The sequence below is a fragment of the Prionailurus viverrinus genome, chromosome B2, assembly GCF_022837055.1.
Source record: "Prionailurus viverrinus isolate Anna chromosome B2, UM_Priviv_1.0, whole genome shotgun sequence".
Taxonomy (NCBI): Eukaryota; Metazoa; Chordata; class Mammalia; order Carnivora; family Felidae; genus Prionailurus; species Prionailurus viverrinus.
The window spans coordinates 136,869,910-136,887,300 of record NC_062565.1 but is presented as its reverse complement, the minus strand read 5'-3'; the positions used below and the strand labels follow the sequence as shown (position 1 = coordinate 136,887,300).

The window sequence follows — 17,391 nt, the reverse complement described above, 5'->3', positions numbered from 1 at the left end:
TGTCAGCTCGGAGCCTGGAGCCTGCTTCGGATTCTGTGCCTTCTTCTCTCTCTGCTCCTCCCCTGCTTGTGCTCTGTCTCTCTGTCTCTCAAAAATAAATATCAAAAAAAAAAAACAAACAAAAACAAGTGGATAGCATAACCTTCCTCAGAAGTACTATGCCTTCATCAGAATGAACCTATCAGGTTATTACAGTAAAGGTCCTCATGAGCAAGTCCATTTTTTTCCCTGTTGGTTTTGAGTTTGGACGAGGGTGTGAATTAAGAGAACTACTTATAGAAATGGGGGTGTCTGCAGGAAGTGGGGGCCTGACAGCATCCTCAGAGAAGATGAGTGGGTAGGCAACATACCAGCGGATTGTCCTGTCTCAGCAAGCAGGGAAAGATGAAAAGATGTCAGAACAGAGAGAAAAGGCTGTGTGAACAAGATTGAAAGGCCTGGAGTTACCTGTCTAGTGGAATATGGAGAAAGAATCCTGTGTATTAGAGGAAGCGATGAAAGCAGAGCTTTAGGAAAATTGGAAGAGACACCAGCAAGCCTTAGAAAGACCAGATGGGATCGGAGCTAAGTAATAATAGCCGGCAAAGGTGAACTACTCGCCCTGTGCCCAGCACTGTTCTAAGTGCTTTCCACGCATCCTTTCATGTATCCTGACAAAAACCCTCCAAATGACGTTAACTAGTTTTCGGGACGAGGTTCAGAGATGTTTTGTCCTGCCCAAGGGCACCGGACCAGTGAGTGAGGGCCTGGGCCCAGAGTGGATGCACTTGAAAGTGAGGACGTGAACCTGAGAGACACAACAGACAAAGAACTAATAGAATTTTATTAATTTTATTTTTATTTATTTTAATTTTTTTAACCTTTATTGATTTTTTTGAGACAGAGAGAGAGCATGAACGGGGGAGGTTCAGAGAGAGATGGAGACACAGAATCTGAAATAGGCTCCAGGCTCTGAGCTGTCAGCACAGAGCCCGACATGGGGCTTGAACTCACCGACTGTGAGATCATGACCTGAGCTGAAGTCGGTTGCGTGTCCGACTTCAGCTCAGGTCGTGGTCTCAGGGTTCACGAGTTCAGGCCCCACTTTGGGCCATCAGGCTCTATGTTGACGGCTCAGACCCTGGAACCTGCTTTGGATTCCGTGTCTCCCTCTCTCTGCCCCTCCCCGACTTGCACGCCTGCGCGTGTGTGCGCTCATGTGCTCTCTCTCTCTGAAATAAACATTAAAAAAATTTTTTTAAAGAATTGTATTAATTGTAATTATTAAGCACTTGGTCTTGTGGTTATGGTTCCCACGAACTTCCCTTCTGTGCTCTACTTCCTTATCAAACCGTTCCTTACTAGGCACCGACAGACATGTGTGCCCCTGTGCGCGCACACGCACACGCACACGTGTGCACAGGTATTACCTTACGGTCTGTGGAGGAGTGAAATCCCCAACTGGGATCTCTTTGGATCCCAGATTCCATAAGTGGGTTTTGTCAGTTAGTTGTTTGGTGAGTCCTGCCAGTGATTCCAGCTGTTTGCTGCCTTGTGCGGTGCTGTGACATTGGCCAAGCTCCTTCATTAAAGCATCCTGTCGACTCTGCTTTCTTGTCTTTTCTTTCTCCCTCCACCTGAGCTTGTCAGCAGATTCTGCCTCGCTGCCCTCCCGTCCGGCCTCCTTGTCCACCGCTTTGTCCGTCTCTTGCCTCCCATCCTCTGTGATGGTTTACCCTCTTTTCCTGTTTGCTTGTGACACGTATGTTCCCAAATTCCCACCCTTTCATCACTTCCCAGCCCCCCCAAAGTCCTCACGTGTAACCTCAGGTTTTTACCACTTCCCCATCTCCCTCGCCCTTCCCACCATGTCAGTGTGATTTTAGATCACAGTCTGTGTGTATGAGCAGCCTTTTATCAGTTAGCAATTTATTGTGATCAATTTCTACGAAATATCAAAACATGCTTGCTGATTTTTGCTCTGTGGACTTCATATAAATGAACCATTCTCCTATTGAACGTTAATTTTTTTTCCTAGTTTTTTACTGTTAAACATTTAACCATAAAAGTTTTTCGTACACAGATCTTCCTTTGCATTTTTTTATCATTTCCTTAGGATAAATTCCTAGAAATGGAATTACTTGGATCAAAGGGTATAAGAACATTTATAAGACTCTTGGTATAAATTGCCAAAATGACCTCTAGAAAGAGTGTAAAGTGACTTTTTTTTTTTAATTTTTTTTTTTCAACGTTTATTTATTTTTGGGACAGAGAGAGACAGAGCATGAACGGGGGAGGGGCAGAGAGAGAGGGAGACACAGAATCGGAAACAGGCTCCAGGCTCCGAACCGTCAGCACAGAGCCTGACGCAGGGCTCGAACTCACGGACCGCGAGATGGTGACCTGGCTGAAGTCGGACGCTTAACCGACTGCGCCACCCAGGCGCCCCTAAAGTGACTTTTTCAAAATAAAAAAATTGAAGAAGAAAGAATGAAAAAAAATTAAAGTGCTTTTTAAGGTTTATACCTTTTTTTTTTTTTAATTTTCTTCTCACAGGGGACAGTCAAAACTTCATAGAGGGGAAATCAGGTTAAATTCGGAGCTAGATTTAGATGACGCCATTCTAGAGAAATTTGCTTTCTCAAATGCCCTTTGTCTTTCAGGTAAGTTATTGCTACTTATCCGAGAATATGTTGCATAGTTTTCATTTCATCAAAGGAAGCTTAACCATTTAGTAAGGATTTAGGCATGTTTCACAGAACACTCGGCAAAGCTTTAGCATTTCTTTTCCTCCCAAGAGAAAAGAACGTATAGTATACAGGGAACAGAGTATCTGCTGAAGCTACTCATTCTTTATTAATTCTTTCAATAAAGCTTGCCCTCTCCAAAAATATTTTTTGTAATATTGTTTTTCCCTTTGTGTCCCTCTTTTCTTCCATGTGGTCGTTACTCAGGTTGTCTGTAATCAGGGCAGAGAAAGCCCGCTGTGACTGGGCAGAGGCCTCTGTAGAAAAGTGCACCCAGTTCCTCACGGGAGTGGGACAGAGAGCCACAGTGGCTCTCAGTTTTTTCTGGAAGATCCATGCACCTGAATAAAACTAGAAGTTCTCTGAGAGATTTGCAGCCATGCCTGGCATGGCCTGTCCACCGCTGTGGCTGGCTTGGCCTGTCCACCGCTCCCGGAGTCTTCCGGGACTCGTGAGCTTTACACACTGCCCCGAGAAGAGTAGGGGGCCCGCGAATGGCCAGGAAGGCCTGGGTCCTGCCCCCTCTGCACAGCCACACTTCCCTTCAGGGTGGACCTCATAGTCCTGGGTTTCTGAGATCCAGTGTTGGAAAGTCAGGAATTCTACCAGGTGTCACTTTGGTCTGCCAACATGGCAGAGTGCTCAGTGCTCCCCTGTATGATGGTAACTATTCTTAAGTGTCAGTGTCCCGTTGTTAACACATGTGCTTCTTCAACTTGGCTGCAATGGCGGTAGAGGTCCTGTGCAATTCATTATGCGTTTTGTAGAAACAGGAGTATGATGATAAAAAAAAGTTTCATTGTTATTTTTTTCCCCCAGTGAAACTGGCTATTTGGGAGGCATCACTGGACAAATTTGTTGAGTCTATTCAGTCAATTCCAGAGGTAATTATACCAATGTTATGATTGTTTTCAAGGATTGATTTCTGTTTGGGGAAAATACAAATTTCCCACCCAACAATATATTTAGGAGTACAATAAAGTAGTAACAAACACTGGAAAACCTACACTGAATTTAAGCAAAAACAGAACACTCGTTACATATAAAATAAAAAAATTTTATGCTGTTTTTTTTGGTTTTTGTTTTTACTTTTTAAAACTCAAAAGTCTAATTACTTTCTTCTGATGGTGTAGTAATTTTAATGTAACTGTATTTTTTGAGAAGTGAGCTCTGTCCCCTCTAAGGAATAGGATTATGACCAGTTTTCTTGATTTAAAAGTGTTTTGCTGAATTATGAGACAAATAGTGGCTTGAAAAATACGTGTAAAGTTATATCAAAATACACTAACACTCATGTTTACTGTGATTTTGTTTTTTACTTGAATGAATAATTGAATTATTCTTGGGGTAAGAGGCCCTGCTTTCTCAGTAAGAGGTTAGGAATGTAGATCCTAGAGGTGGGACAAGGGAATGTAAAATTTCTACTTAATAAGATTTTGAATTTCAAAGAGAAATGACTGAGCGTGGCATCCAAGACCGTCCTTTACGTGGAGTCAGTGACTGCTTTAGAATGTGCTGTTTGGTCCTGTGACTTGGAGAGATATACATGTATGTACGTATGTATTTTTTTCCCTCCCAAATAGGCTTTAAAAGCTGGGAAGAAAGTGAAACTATCTCATCAAGAAGTTATGCAGAAAATGGGTGAACTCTTTGCCCTGAGGTAGAATTTTCTCTGTAAATAAAGTAATTTATATATTTAACAGTCTGAAGGAAACACTCCTGTAATTGTAGAATAAAAAGCAACCACGTACCCTTATGGGAATTGCAGCTATATTTATCTCCTGGATAAATAAGCAGGCAGAACCTTCCCGGTCAGGAGCCCTTGGGCTACATTAGGGACCGCACTGCATGAGGTTCTGCATGTGCACAGAGATCCTGATCCATCCACAGTCAACCTACGTACGGGGCACAGGAGATGTTCTCTGTAGGGAGAAAGGTATATTCTAGAATTTGGGCGACAGGAATTCTCAGGAAAACCATCTTATTGCATCTAGAGAGCATAACGCTAAGCAAAATAAAGCTAGCCAGGGAAAGACAAATACCGTATGATTTCACTCATTTGTGGAATTTAGGAAACAAAACAAATGAACAGAGGACAGAAAGACACAAACCAAAAAACAGACTCTTAACTGTAGAGAACAGATGGTTGCCAGAGAGGAGCTGGGTGAGGGGATTGAGAGTACACTTATGATGAGCGCAGAGTAACGTATAGAATTGTTGAGTCACCGTATTGTACACCTGATAGAACATTACAAATTACGTTGGAATTAAAATATATTTATTTTATAAATATTACAAATACTATTTTAAATAATATATTTTACTTTAATTCCTATATATGCAGGAAACAGAGACAAGTGCTGCCAGTTAAACTATGATACGATGCTTTTTTATCACAGAATTAACATTTACACCGAAATGACTTTTAGCCTTATTTGGGTGTAGATTCCGTCACGTTCCCTCTTGGGCGTACATAAAAAGGAAGCATACGGGAAATTAAAGCAATGGCCACTAAGTCACAACTGCCGCCCGTAAGACATCATTTTTTAAAGATGCCTTCCGTTTTCAGAGATGGGAAAGAACTGGATCTTAAAATTGGCGAAATACATCAATGCATCATTTTAAATAAGTTTCTGGAAAGGTTTCCCGTTCATTTCATCTTTGTAATTCTCCCAGGATTCATGGAACGAAACACCCTGCATCCTGGCCTTATTCTCACCAGGCAGTGGTGTTTTGTCCCTCAGAGTATATGGCGTGAGCTACTCGAGATCGTTGTACGTAGTTTGAGAGCTGTTTTCCACATTCTCCGTAGAGATTGGCTTGGAGAGAAGTGCTCCAGGATTTCATCACCTATGCATTTCTCATAGCTCAGGGGCCCTTATTCAGGAAGCCAGCAAAATAAAAGCCCACTCATCGGGAGCATCCGGGCAGCACATGTGAATGAAGCCTTGAGTTTTCCAAGAAGCGGGGTAGAGAGATTCTTCTATCCTCTTCTCTGGTAACACAAGCAGAATTTGATACGGCAGGTTATAATAGTATCAAAACTCAGAAGTTAGAGTTAAATATATTTAGGTTTGTGAGCAGTTTCTATAGAGTCCTACTGTCCTTATCCTAAGTTTTCTTCTCTTTATAATAGAAGTGCTTGTGTATTAGTAAAAGGAACATGGTAAATCTCTGATAGATACATGGCAAGTTACATTGGGTGAAAACTTAAATCCAAATTATGTATAGTATTATCCAGTTTGTAAAACAAACAAAAATAAATATTCATCTTTATCTTGATATGTATCTTACTACAAATATATGTTTACATGTGCACGCGCATACATGAATGTATGCACAGGAAAGGTCTGGAAGGACACAGCAAAGCATTCGCAGGGCCTAAAGGGTTTGAGTTGTGTTTTAGGGTAAGAGGGCTGACTACTGTTTTCTGAGTTCTTCTCTAGGGCTTTCTTTTTAATAGTGAATAACCATTTATGTGTTATTTCTATGCCTTAAATTTTCATTTAAAAGTAAGCTTAGGGTTCCTATGCAAAAAGGTAGATCTTGAAGGGTGTGTGTGTGTGTACTTGTCCAGTGTTTGCACAAACACTGGAAGAATAAAGCTAACATTGGTTACCCGTTATGGGTGGGAGAAAAGGAAAGAGGGAAAAGAATAGGAGTGAGATTTGTCAGTGTACCTTTTCTGTCATTTTTAAGCCACATGATTACCTAGCCACAAAAAAAAAGTGTGTATAGTAAAAATTTTTAATGAAAACAGAAAAAAGCTCAGAATGAAAGCAAAATTAGGGGATTTTTTTTTCTAATTACTTCATAAATAATATTAAAGATTGAGGTAATTTGGTTGCAGATTTTGAAATTCTTATGTAAATTTTTTTTATTTACATGTTTCTCAGCAACACGGTCAGCATTAACAAATGTTTTCATAAAGTACTAGGTAAAAAGAAATAAAGTAGAGACTGTGATTTTTCATTCAAGGTAAAAAAAGTTTTATAATTTCTGTTTTTTTAAGACACCGTATAAACTTGAGTTCAGACTTCTTGATCACTCCCGATTTCTACTGGGACAGAGAAAACCTGGAACAACTTTATGATAAAACGTGTCAGTTCCTTAGCATTACTCGTAGAGTTAAGGTATGTATTTTATGCTTTCACTGAGAAAGACACAACACTGTTTATAATTTGTGTGACTGTGTGAAGAGAAATTTGAAATTTAAGTAAATGTGTTTCACTGTTTCGGGAGAAATACCTTGTTTGACTTGTATTCAGATCTCCAGATTTCCCCTTCCCCATCTGCTGTGTACAGTTTCCAGAAATTTTCTTTATTGCATCAAAGGAAATTCTGATACTTGCTCTGCAGACTAGATGAGATAAGTGAGAGTTTGGAGGCCTACTTTTCCGAGCTCTCATCAAGTCTCAAGCAAGAGTTCTTGGGTCCCAGAACTGTGTTGGTGGCAGCATGAAAAGAAATGAATTCAAGAAAGAACCTTCCAAGACAAATCAAGTAATTGATAATGGGAGGCCAAGGAAAGGGAAGAGTCAAGGATGACTGATGTTTGCTTGCGAGTGCCCGGTAGGAACCTGGCAGTACGTAGACAGGCGGGGTCAAGGGGAGTGGAGGAGTGAAATTTAAGATATGTTGAGGGGCACCTAGGTGGCTCAGTTGGTTAAGCGTCCAACTCTTGATTGTGGCTCAGGTCATGATCTCATGGTTTGTGAGATTGAGCCCTGAGTTGGGCTCTGCACTGACAGCCTGGAGCCTGCTTGGCTCTGTCTCCCTCTCTCTCTGCCCCTCCCCCATGTACACGCACTTGCTGTCTCTCTCTCTCTCTCTCAAAGTAAATACACTTTAAAAAAAAAAAAAAAAGATACATTGAGAGTACGGGGCAAGAAGCCATCCAGTGAGAACCATCACGCAAGCATTTAGAAGCAAAATGAAGCAAAACTGAGAAGACATAGGCATCAAGAGAATGATGGGATGGGTGGAGGTAGTCATGATAGAGAGAAACGACGTGGGGAAGGAGGGTGGAAAAGAAAATGGATGTTTTGCGACATACGCACGTAGTTCTGTGACCTTTTATTACATTGACGTCCACGTGACCACGTGGTGCGGGGACGCAGAGCTGTTGTGTCACCAGAGATCTTGTGCTGCCCCTTCTAGTCACACCGCCTCCCCTCCCCCACCATCCCTAACCCCTGCCCGTGAGTGATCTAGTCTCCGTAATTTTGTCATTTTGAAAATGTTACATAAATAGAATCGCATGGCGTGCGACTTTTAAAACTGTTTTCACTGAGCGTAATGCCTTTGTGATCCATCCGAGTTGTTGCCTGTATCAGTCCCTGCCCTCCTGTGCATTCCTTAAAACATTTTTGGTGATTCCATTTTGGTTTATCTATCTCTATTTTTTACTATGTCTCTCAGCACAGATATTTAGTGGTTGTTCTAGATACTATATTATACATGCGTAGCTTATCAGTCTGCTGGTTTTGACATTTGACCAGAGTAAGTCAGGAGTAGAAATCTACCCCCCTTTACATCCCTTTACCCTCCACCATTTACAGTACCGTTGTCTTAACTGTTCCGCAGACATTGTGACAACTCCATCGGCGTTACAATTTTTGCTTCAGCCGCCGAATGTAATTTAGAAAACTCAAGAGGAGAAGGAAATTCTATTGCATTTACCTCTGTTTTTGTTCGTTCTGTTGTTCTTTTTTTCCTTCGTGATGTTCCAAGATTTCTTTTAGTCTTTTCCATTTCACAAACATTCTTTAGTTATTCCTTTAGGATAAGTCTGCAGAAACAGACCCTCCTAGTCTTCCTTCATGTGAGACTGTCTCAGTAACAACCCCCCCCCCCCGCCGCCGCCCCCAGCTCTAGGGTTCTGGGGGGACTGTTCTGTCAGCACCCGAAAACTGCCATGGTACCTAGTTCCGAGCTGCTTGGTTTCTGATGAGAAAGCCCGAATATAAGCTCCTTTCCCATTCCCGCACACATTCAGGGCTCTGTTCACTTGTTTTCTGTTCTGGTTTGTCTCTGTCATTTGTGTGGGGTCATGTCCATTGCTCTGCCTTTGAGGTCACGGATTCTTTTTTTTTTTTTTTTATCACCTTCATTCTGCTGCTGAGCACATCGCTGAATTTTTTTATTTTGCTTATTGTACCTTTCAGTTCTAAAATTTTCGTATGATTCCTCTTATGTTCTCTCTTTGCAGAGACTGGTTTTTGTTTTTTTTTTCTTTTTTTTCATTTGTTTCAAGCATGTTCATAATTGCTTATTGAAGCAGTTTCGTGATGACTGCTTTAAAATCCTTGTCAGATAATTTCAGTATCTGATTTATCTTGATGTCAGTTATCTGTGGATTGCCTTTTCTCCTTCCCTCCAGCCAGTTTAGTACCTTTAATTTCCTTCATTGCCTAATGGGTTATGTTCAAGTGCTTTTGCTTTCATATACAAGGACCTTCGTGTTTCCTCCTCTTTTTCAGTCTTCTTTCCTACCACTTCCCCAGTGCATCCGATGCCCAGTCAAAAATAAATGACTTACAACTTCAGAAACCCACCATGGCTCATTGAATGTTATGGCAGCTCCGGTATCTACATATTTTCCCCCACACCAGACACTTCCCCCTGAAGAACACCATCGAAGTTGTCTGTGTAGTTGTCACTGACCTGTATAGTACCAACTATCGTTGTCCCTGAACTTGCCACCACCTCTATCTTTATGGGCGTCTTCGAGCACAGGCGAGTAGAGGTCGCTTCCAGGGGTCAGGGCACGAGGCCCATCCTAAACCGTGTTGCTTTTAGCTACCGCGAAAAGATTGATCAGTGATACCATAAGATTCGAATTTCAGTGGCCTCCGATATGGTCTTAGGTACTAAGTCTACCTAGACAGGATCTGGCAATCCAGATGTCTGGTCAGACATGAAAAACCTGGGGCTTCCATAGCTGTGGACTGGGCCTACAGGCTGAAGGTCCAGGGGCTATAAAAGGGATGCCAAAAGCTTTACAGAGTTGAGGGCTCTCCTGTGGTTATACTCGTTGGCTGTCACTGCAAAAAAACTTGTTGCAAACTTGAGTGGCTTCAATCAGCACTTACTGTCCCAGAGTTTGAGGAGGCCGGAATCCGGGTGCGGCTCAGCCCGGGCCTCCGGCTCTCACGAGGCTGCAGTAATCTCCGGGACCAGCGGGGAAGGCGAACTTCCTAGTTCACCCCTGTGTCGTCGACAAGATTCAGTTCCTCCCGGGCCGTTGGGCTGAAGCCTCAGCTCCTCCTGAGCTCGTGGCCAGAGGCCTCCCTCCGTTCCCGGCCCCGTTGTCTTCTCCGTAGAGCAGGCAGCCCGTTTCGTCTGGGCGAGTGGGTGAGAGGAAGGGGGTAGAGCACCGCCAAGACAGACTCAGTCTCTCGTAGCCTCGTCCGCGATTACAGCCTGCTTGCTTTTGCGGTATTTTTGTCAGACACAAGTCACAAGGGGAGCCCACGGTCCAGGGGAGGGGACTGCACAGGGGTGTGAATTCCAGGTGACAAGGATCTTTGGGTGACGTCTTAGAAGTCTGCCTAACATAGACTTCGGGTTTTGAAAGAGGTGGAGAACGTTTTAGAAGCCTACTTGGTAAGCACTGTGACCCACGTCATCGTCTCGCTGCTGCGACTTCAATGATCCCCTGCTTCAGGCCACCAAAGGCACTGCCAGCAAGCACCTACTGCTCCCACGTGCAGGATCCTCAGTAAGCCAGCTGCCACTGCCACTTAGCTTGGGCAAGAAGGTTGATAACAGACTAACGATCTGATCTCTAACCTGGAACGTGGCCATTTTTCTGTGTCTCTTCTCACTATTCAAAATGGAATTCTTGGCATCGCGTCTGCAACCGAGGACACCTTGAACGAAGAATACCTTGACAACCAAGTGGACAACCAAATGGTCAAGTGCAAGCATAAAACTCTCAGAACAGAAGGGCTGTGTAGGCTCGTCCTCCTGTACTCGGAGGATGCTGAGCGTACTCTTTCTTCCAGTAGTGAGGCCGGTTTGAGATGGAGTCTCTCCATGAAAGGATTGACACGTAACCACTGTTACACAGCGGCAGTTGGGAGGATCCGCTGCTAACCCAGTCTCTAGAACCCTAGACATGTGGAGAAAGCCCTGTGCTGTGCCAGCTAGACAAGGCACCAATCCCTGCGGGTGGCTGTATTTATAGCTCCAAGATTTAGAATCTCTTGAGAAGAAGTAAAACAATTCATTCACAGACAACAGGATCTTGTATGTAGAATGTCCTAAAGAATCTACAAAAAAGCTACAAGAACTAATTAGCGAATTTCTCAAGGTTAAAAAACCCAGGGTCACTATATAAAAAAATAACTATACTGCCAATGAACAATTGGAAAATGAAATATTTGAAATACCATTTACAATATGGTCAAGACCTCAGATTATATAGGAATAAATTTAAAAAAAAAAAGATCTGTACCCTGAAAACTACAAATGTTGGCTGAGAAATTAAATGAAGACATATCCCGTGTACGTACAACAGAAGATTCAGTATTATGAAGAAGTTACTTCTGGAAGTTACCCTGTAGATTCCAACTCAGTCCCAAGCAAAACGCCAGCAGGCTTTTAAAAAATGTATTTTAGAAGTAACAAGCTGATTATAAAATGTAAATGGAAGGGGCCTAGACTAGCCAAACCAACTCTGAAGAAAGGACAAAGTTGTAGGACTTTTATTATCTGATTTTAAGGCTTGCTTAAATCAAGCTACGGTAATCAAGACATTTGACTCTTGGCATAAGAATAGACATATAGATTAATGGAACAGAGTAGATTTCAGAAACAGACCTGTACACATATAGGCAATTGATGTTTTTTCTTAGGTGATTGATTTTTGACAAATCAGCTCAACAAATGGCTGGAATAATTGGATAGCCATAAGTTAAAAAAAAAAAAAAAAAACTCTAGGGGTACCTGGGTGGCTTGTTGTTTAAGCATCCAGCTCTGGATTTCAGCTCAGGTCATGATCTCACTGTTTGTGCGATGGAGCCCCGCCTCGAGTCCCGAGCCAGGCTCTGTGCTGACAGCACAGAGCCTGCTTGGGATTCTCCCTCTCTCTGCCTCTCGCCTGCTTGCACTTGCATGATCTTGTGCTCTCTCTCTCTCAAAGAAAAGAAAAAAAAAAAAAAAGAACTCTATCCTTTACTTCACACACATGGATCAGAGACTTAAAAATATAAAAACTAAGATTATAAAACTTTAGGAATAAAAAATAGGAGAAAGCCTCCTGACCTTCAGGCAGGCAAAGATTTCTTAGGGAAAAAAAAAATGAACCTTGGGGGGAAAACTTGGTAAGTTCAACTTTGTCAAAACTAAAAACTACTGCTCCTCGAAAGACATTGCTAAGTATATGGAAGACAAGCCACAGGCTGGGAGGAAATGTTCTCAGTATGTATTCCTGACAGAGGACTTATCCAGAAAATATAAAGAACTCTTTCTACTCCGTAATAAAAGGACAGACCAATTTTTGAAATGGGGGAGAGATTTGGACACCTCACAAAAGAAAATAATGCAAGTGGCTGTATGAACATGAATAAGATGTTCAGTGTCCTTGTTCACCAGGAAAGTGCAAATTAAAACTACAATGTGAGGGGTGCTCAGTCGGTTAAACGTCCCACTCTTGACTTCAGCTCAGGTCACGATCTCATGGTTTGTGAGTTCGAGCCCCTCATCGGGCTCTGCGTTGTCAGGGTGGAGCCTGCCTGGGATTCTGTCTCCCTCTCTCTCTGCCCCTCCCTGCTTGCTCACTATCTCTATTTCTTTCTCAAAAACAAAAAACTTTAAAAACTGCAATGTGATATCACTACATACCCATTAGAATGGCTAAAATTTAAAAGACTGATACCAGGTATTAGTAAGGATGGGGGGCAATTGGAATTTTCATTACTCGTGGAAATATAAATTGGTACAATGGCTTGGCAGTTTCTCATAAAACCAATCATTGCCTTACGAGAAGACTCAACAATTCCACTCCTAAGTATTTTACCCAGGAGAAACGAAAACGTGTCCTCTCGCTGTTTTATACACAAATGTTCGTAGCAGCTTTATTCATAATAGCCCCAAACTAGAAGAAGTCAGGTGGTGCCCATCAGTAAGTGAATGGATAAACAAATTGTGGTATATCCATACAGTGGAATACCACTCAGCAATAAGTTAATTACTAATACATGCCACAACATGGATAAAGACCAGAATCATTATGCCGAATGGAAAAATCTAGACACAAAAACAGATGTGCTGTATTTATGGGATTTAGAAAGGCAAATCGAATCTGTAGTTACAGAAAGTGGATCATTGATTCCCTGGAGCTCGGGATGGGTGGGTGGATGGGACCTTAGTTTTCATAGGAGCACAAAGGAACTTTCTGGGATGATGGAAACATTGCAGGGACAGTTGCAAGGATATCCGTTTGTCAAAAGTCTTCCAATTGTATAGTTAGAAGGGCTGCGTTTTATTGTATGCAAATTATGCCTCAGTAAAGTTAACTTGAAAATAAAGTCTCTTATGAGAATTCTTTAATGACACACTAACGGAAAACATCAGTGTTGATGAGACAAATTTCACTGGGGGCAAATCGGAGAGCACTCAAAGTTACTGCTCTTGGGTGTCTCTTTTTGTCTTGGAATGGAGACTTCTGGTGGAATCATGATCATTGTGATGGGGTCCAAAGCCATTGCCACCAAGCAGATGCAGAGACCTTCTCTGCCTCTTCTGATAACCAGCCTGCTGTGCTTAATTGAGTCAGTAAAGTGAGCAGTAACCAAGATAACCAGCTGCTTGGAAGCTTGAGCTCAGGCACACTCCCCCCACCCCATCCTGTCTTCCCTCAAAGCACAGTTCTGTGATATTGATGCCAAAGGTGTCTTTCACGTGTCCTTCGTGGACAGGAGTACCGGAAAGGAGAAACAATATCATGGTCACCAATTATGAACGTGGTTTGAGCATATGGCTCACGGAAGTATCGAGATAAGGATGTCTTTCAAGAACTGAATATGAACACGGCGTTCAACAGGAAAGCCAGAGTTGAAGATGAGAAATGTCAAAGGAGGGTCAATAATGAAGACAGAAGTGCAATGAAATAATCAACTAGCTGGACAAGAATCAAAATGCTGAGAAGGAAGGGAAAACCTGGAGAAAGTGCCAGTGCATCATACTCTGTTAAACCAGGAGGGGTATCTCGGGGCATCCCTGGGCACAGAGCTCCTCCAGTGGAGACACCATGGGAAGGTTGACTGTGCAGCCCAGAGAGCAGGTGGGGTAGGGTCCAGTCAGTCCCCAAATTGGAAAAGTCCCGGAACAGGTCCGTTCTGTGGCAGTTTTGTTTATTTTTTTTTAGATCTCGTACAAACTATATTTAACTACAGTACTACTGGCTTCTCAGTCCTTAACTGAGTACACAGGGAGGATGCATACATTGCAGTTCATCAGAATAAGGGTCTGTTTAAATGTGGCACCATCATCCGTCTCTAGCTTAAGTTCTTTCAAGTTGATGTGATTTGATTCGTTTGAGGCTTTTGGGCCAGGACCATATCTGGTTGCATTTTGCCTGATGAGCCCAAAGGTCGCCTCCTAGGAAAGGTTTCCCATCGGGTCTGTGCCTCTGTGCTTCTGGAGTTCTTTGTACGTATGTCCCAGGGGCAGCACTTCACACACTGCATCTGAGTGTTCTGATCACGTGTGCGGACTGGGTTCCCGCTGAGGTCCCTCTTCCTGGTTTGTGGCCACCTTCTCAGTGTGGCCTCACATGGCAGAAGGAGAAAGTGCTGTCCGGTGTCTCTTCCTCTTCCCGTAAGGACACTAATTCCATCATAGGGGCCCCACCCTCATGACCTCATCTCCACCTGATCACCTCCCAAAGGCCCCGTCTCCAAATACCACCACCTTAGGAGTTAGGGCTTCACCATAAGAATTTAAGGGGGATACAAACATTTTGTAATACCAACAGTCCCTGAAAATTCACTTTAATTTTTCTTTAGGAGCTAAAATTCAAGATTGATTTTAATTATCTTTATAAATTACATATTTCTACCACATCTCTATTGGATTCTATGTTAGGAACTGGGGCAAGATAGCTAAAAGTAGAAGTAGCAATGTATTAGGGGGAAAGGGACTTCTATGAAATTGGAGCTATACCCGTGGGATTCCCCCTCCTTCCTTACAACACAGCAGCAAAGGGGATAGAAGCTACTTTCCCCAAATATCTGAATATATGGTAGGCACACCGGAGACAGAGGGATGATTTGGCTCATGGGCCCAGAGGGCAAGCAAGGTAGGTGGATTGGGACCTCTAGTAGGTAAATGCCTGCTAAGCATGGTGGTCACGTGGGTTTGAACTACATTCCATTGTATATAATGGATTTGGATGTTCTGTTTCTGAAAACTCCTTACATAGCAACTAAAACTTAGCTCATCAGAATTCCTTTGGTAACTGACGGTTTTTATGGAACTCTCCTCTCATTCCATTAAATTAGTCTCCCCGATAGCATAGGTGCCCTATTACTACCATTGTCATCTACGTGGCTTGATTGGGTCATTACAGCTAATTGTTCATCATCTCCCAGCCCCACTCTGAGCCATCTCTTTGGTGTCAAACCTTCCACATGAGTTAGCAAGCATTCCTGAAAGTTCCCAAACTACATTTCTCAGGGTACTTTCTTAGCATGCCAAAGGCAGTTAAGACTAGTTATGTGAAGATTATTTAGAAGGCGATAAAAGAATTTAACGTTCCTTAGCGCGCTCAACGCAATGCTGGCACCGTGTGTGATACAAAAAAATAAAATAAAATAATTAAGAACCGGTGCTGCCCTTGAACAAGGTTTACAGTGTTCCAAGAAGACGTACAGGACAAAGAGAGTTAGTGGTGGTGTCACGAAAAAGCTGTTCCTTCTTCCAGTTTGTTGTTGGTTTTTTTTCCCAGGGGAAAGAATCTTGAGAAAAAGAAGAGTAATAGGCACGAGATGTGCGGAAAGCCATCCAAAAAGTTGAGGGTGGAGGCAAAGACCTTTCAGCCGGTATTAGGGGTTCAGTGGGAAAGTCGGAGAGGGGTTGCACAAGTCAGTCGCGCCAGGAAAGCCAGGTTGCGGTGGGCCCCTCACCACACCGGTCCGTCGGCGTCCCCGAGTCCTGTCGTGGGTTCCTTCCGTGACTTCCGCGCCCATTTCTTCCTGACGATTTCCAAATAAGTATATCTGACCTCAGTTTCCTGTTTGCCTGCCCGCCGTTACCAGTGCTGCTTCATCGCCTGCTAAATCCCACACGTCCTCCACACTCACGGATCTCCTAGCATCCCTCCGAGAGTGACTTCTGTGTGTCGCTGCACGCCAGCGTGTAGGCTCCCTGGGGTCAGAGACCAGGATGATCCGCTTACCCGTTACAGTCCCAGTTCTCGGCAAGGCCTCACCCAGAGCACATGCGCAGTAAATGTCTGTAGAACTACTCAGCGGTTAAGATCGCAGAATGCAACCCGTGGCATTCTCCCAGAACACACTGAACCCTCCCTGTTCTCCGTTTCAGCTCGTGGCGGGACCACCAGCCTCATCTCTCTGTCAGCCAAGCAGAAAATTGAAATGCATGGTGGTTTCCTCTTTCTACTTCATTCACCCTCCACGTCCAGGCACACCGTCCTTTCGTTTTCTCCTACGAATCTGTTCATTGACAGATACTTCTTGAAAGTCCAGATGACAGGCCCTGGGCTGGTGACCACACGGGGGACCGGGGGGGGGGGGGGGGGGGGGGCGGGGGCGGGTTACAATGCTGACGCCTCCCTTCTAGGCCCCACCTGTAACACTCCCCGGACTGTTCCGATACCTTCTTCGCTGGACCCTTTAGCTGGAAGGCAGAGATGTCTCCTCTGCCCGGCACAGTATAGTAAATACGACATTTGAAGACGGAACAAAGGACCCGCAGTGCCTACAGAATAAAATCCCAAGGTTACCTCGAGGTGGAGGTTTCTCTTGTGCTGTAACGAGTTGCCGCAAACTGGCTTACCTGGCTTACCGTAAATGCATCGGATTACAGCCCTGTGGGTCAGAAGTCTGACGGGAGAGTCACTGAGGCAAAATCAAGGTGTGGCAGGACTGCGTTCCTTTCAGGAGGCGCTGGGCAGGAAAAGGCTTTCCTTGCCTTCTCCGGCTCCTACGGGCTGCCCACGCCCTTGGCCTGCAGCCCCTGCCACACAGCAGAGGCGAGTTGGGGCCTCATGTGGCATCACTTGAAGCTCTTCTTGCCGTTTCCACCATGACTACGCTGAACCCCACCTCCCCCAATAATCTAGGTTGATCTCCCTGTCTTAAGGTCAGCTGATCAGCAGCGTTGATTCTATGGTCAGCTGATCAGCAGCGTTGATTCTATATGCAATCGTAACTCCTTCTCCAGGCCGTCTGCGTAAGTCCCAGGGATCAGGGTGTGAATGCCCTTGGGGGATCGTTATTGTGCCTACGACATACAGTCTACAGTATCTCTCACAGTTGGGCACTAACTTACCTTTTTAACCTCACTTCCAAGTATTTCCAAGTATCCAGCGTGCTGTGCGTCCATGCGGTTTCCTGTGTGAGATGCTTTCCCCAGATCCCCTTCCTGTAGCTCCCCGCCCTCTCCTCCCAGCACCTACCTGTTTAGAGCCCACTTC

General features: G+C 43.8%; 1 protein-coding gene and 1 long non-coding RNA gene across 3 annotated transcripts in view; one reads left to right on the top strand and one right to left on the bottom strand.

Moving 5' to 3' along the window:
- The window catches only part of RMND1 (required for meiotic nuclear division 1 homolog), a 44,147-nt gene that overhangs the window by 22,877 nt on the left and 3,879 nt on the right, over positions 1-17,391 (top strand). Inside the window, exons 7-11 of one of the 2 annotated variants that reach the window (XM_047859898.1) lie at positions 2,536-2,642; positions 3,546-3,610; positions 4,310-4,386; positions 6,739-6,859; positions 16,278-16,465. In XM_047859898.1, the coding sequence (XP_047715854.1) occupies positions 2,536-2,642; positions 3,546-3,610; positions 4,310-4,386; positions 6,739-6,859; positions 16,278-16,433 (526 nt within the window). In that variant the 3' untranslated portion in view covers positions 16,434-16,465. Of the gene's footprint in view, positions 1-2,535; positions 2,643-3,545; positions 3,611-4,309; positions 4,387-6,738; positions 6,860-16,277; positions 16,466-17,391 lie in introns of those variants that run through there. The other variant, XM_047859897.1, reaches the window with a different exon arrangement.
- On the bottom strand, positions 4,988-17,182 carry LOC125166158 (uncharacterized). Its single transcript, XR_007152376.1, has 2 exons — positions 16,752-17,182; positions 4,988-5,721 (listed from the first exon to the last, which is right to left on the bottom strand). It is a non-coding gene; the product is annotated as an uncharacterized LOC125166158 (long non-coding RNA).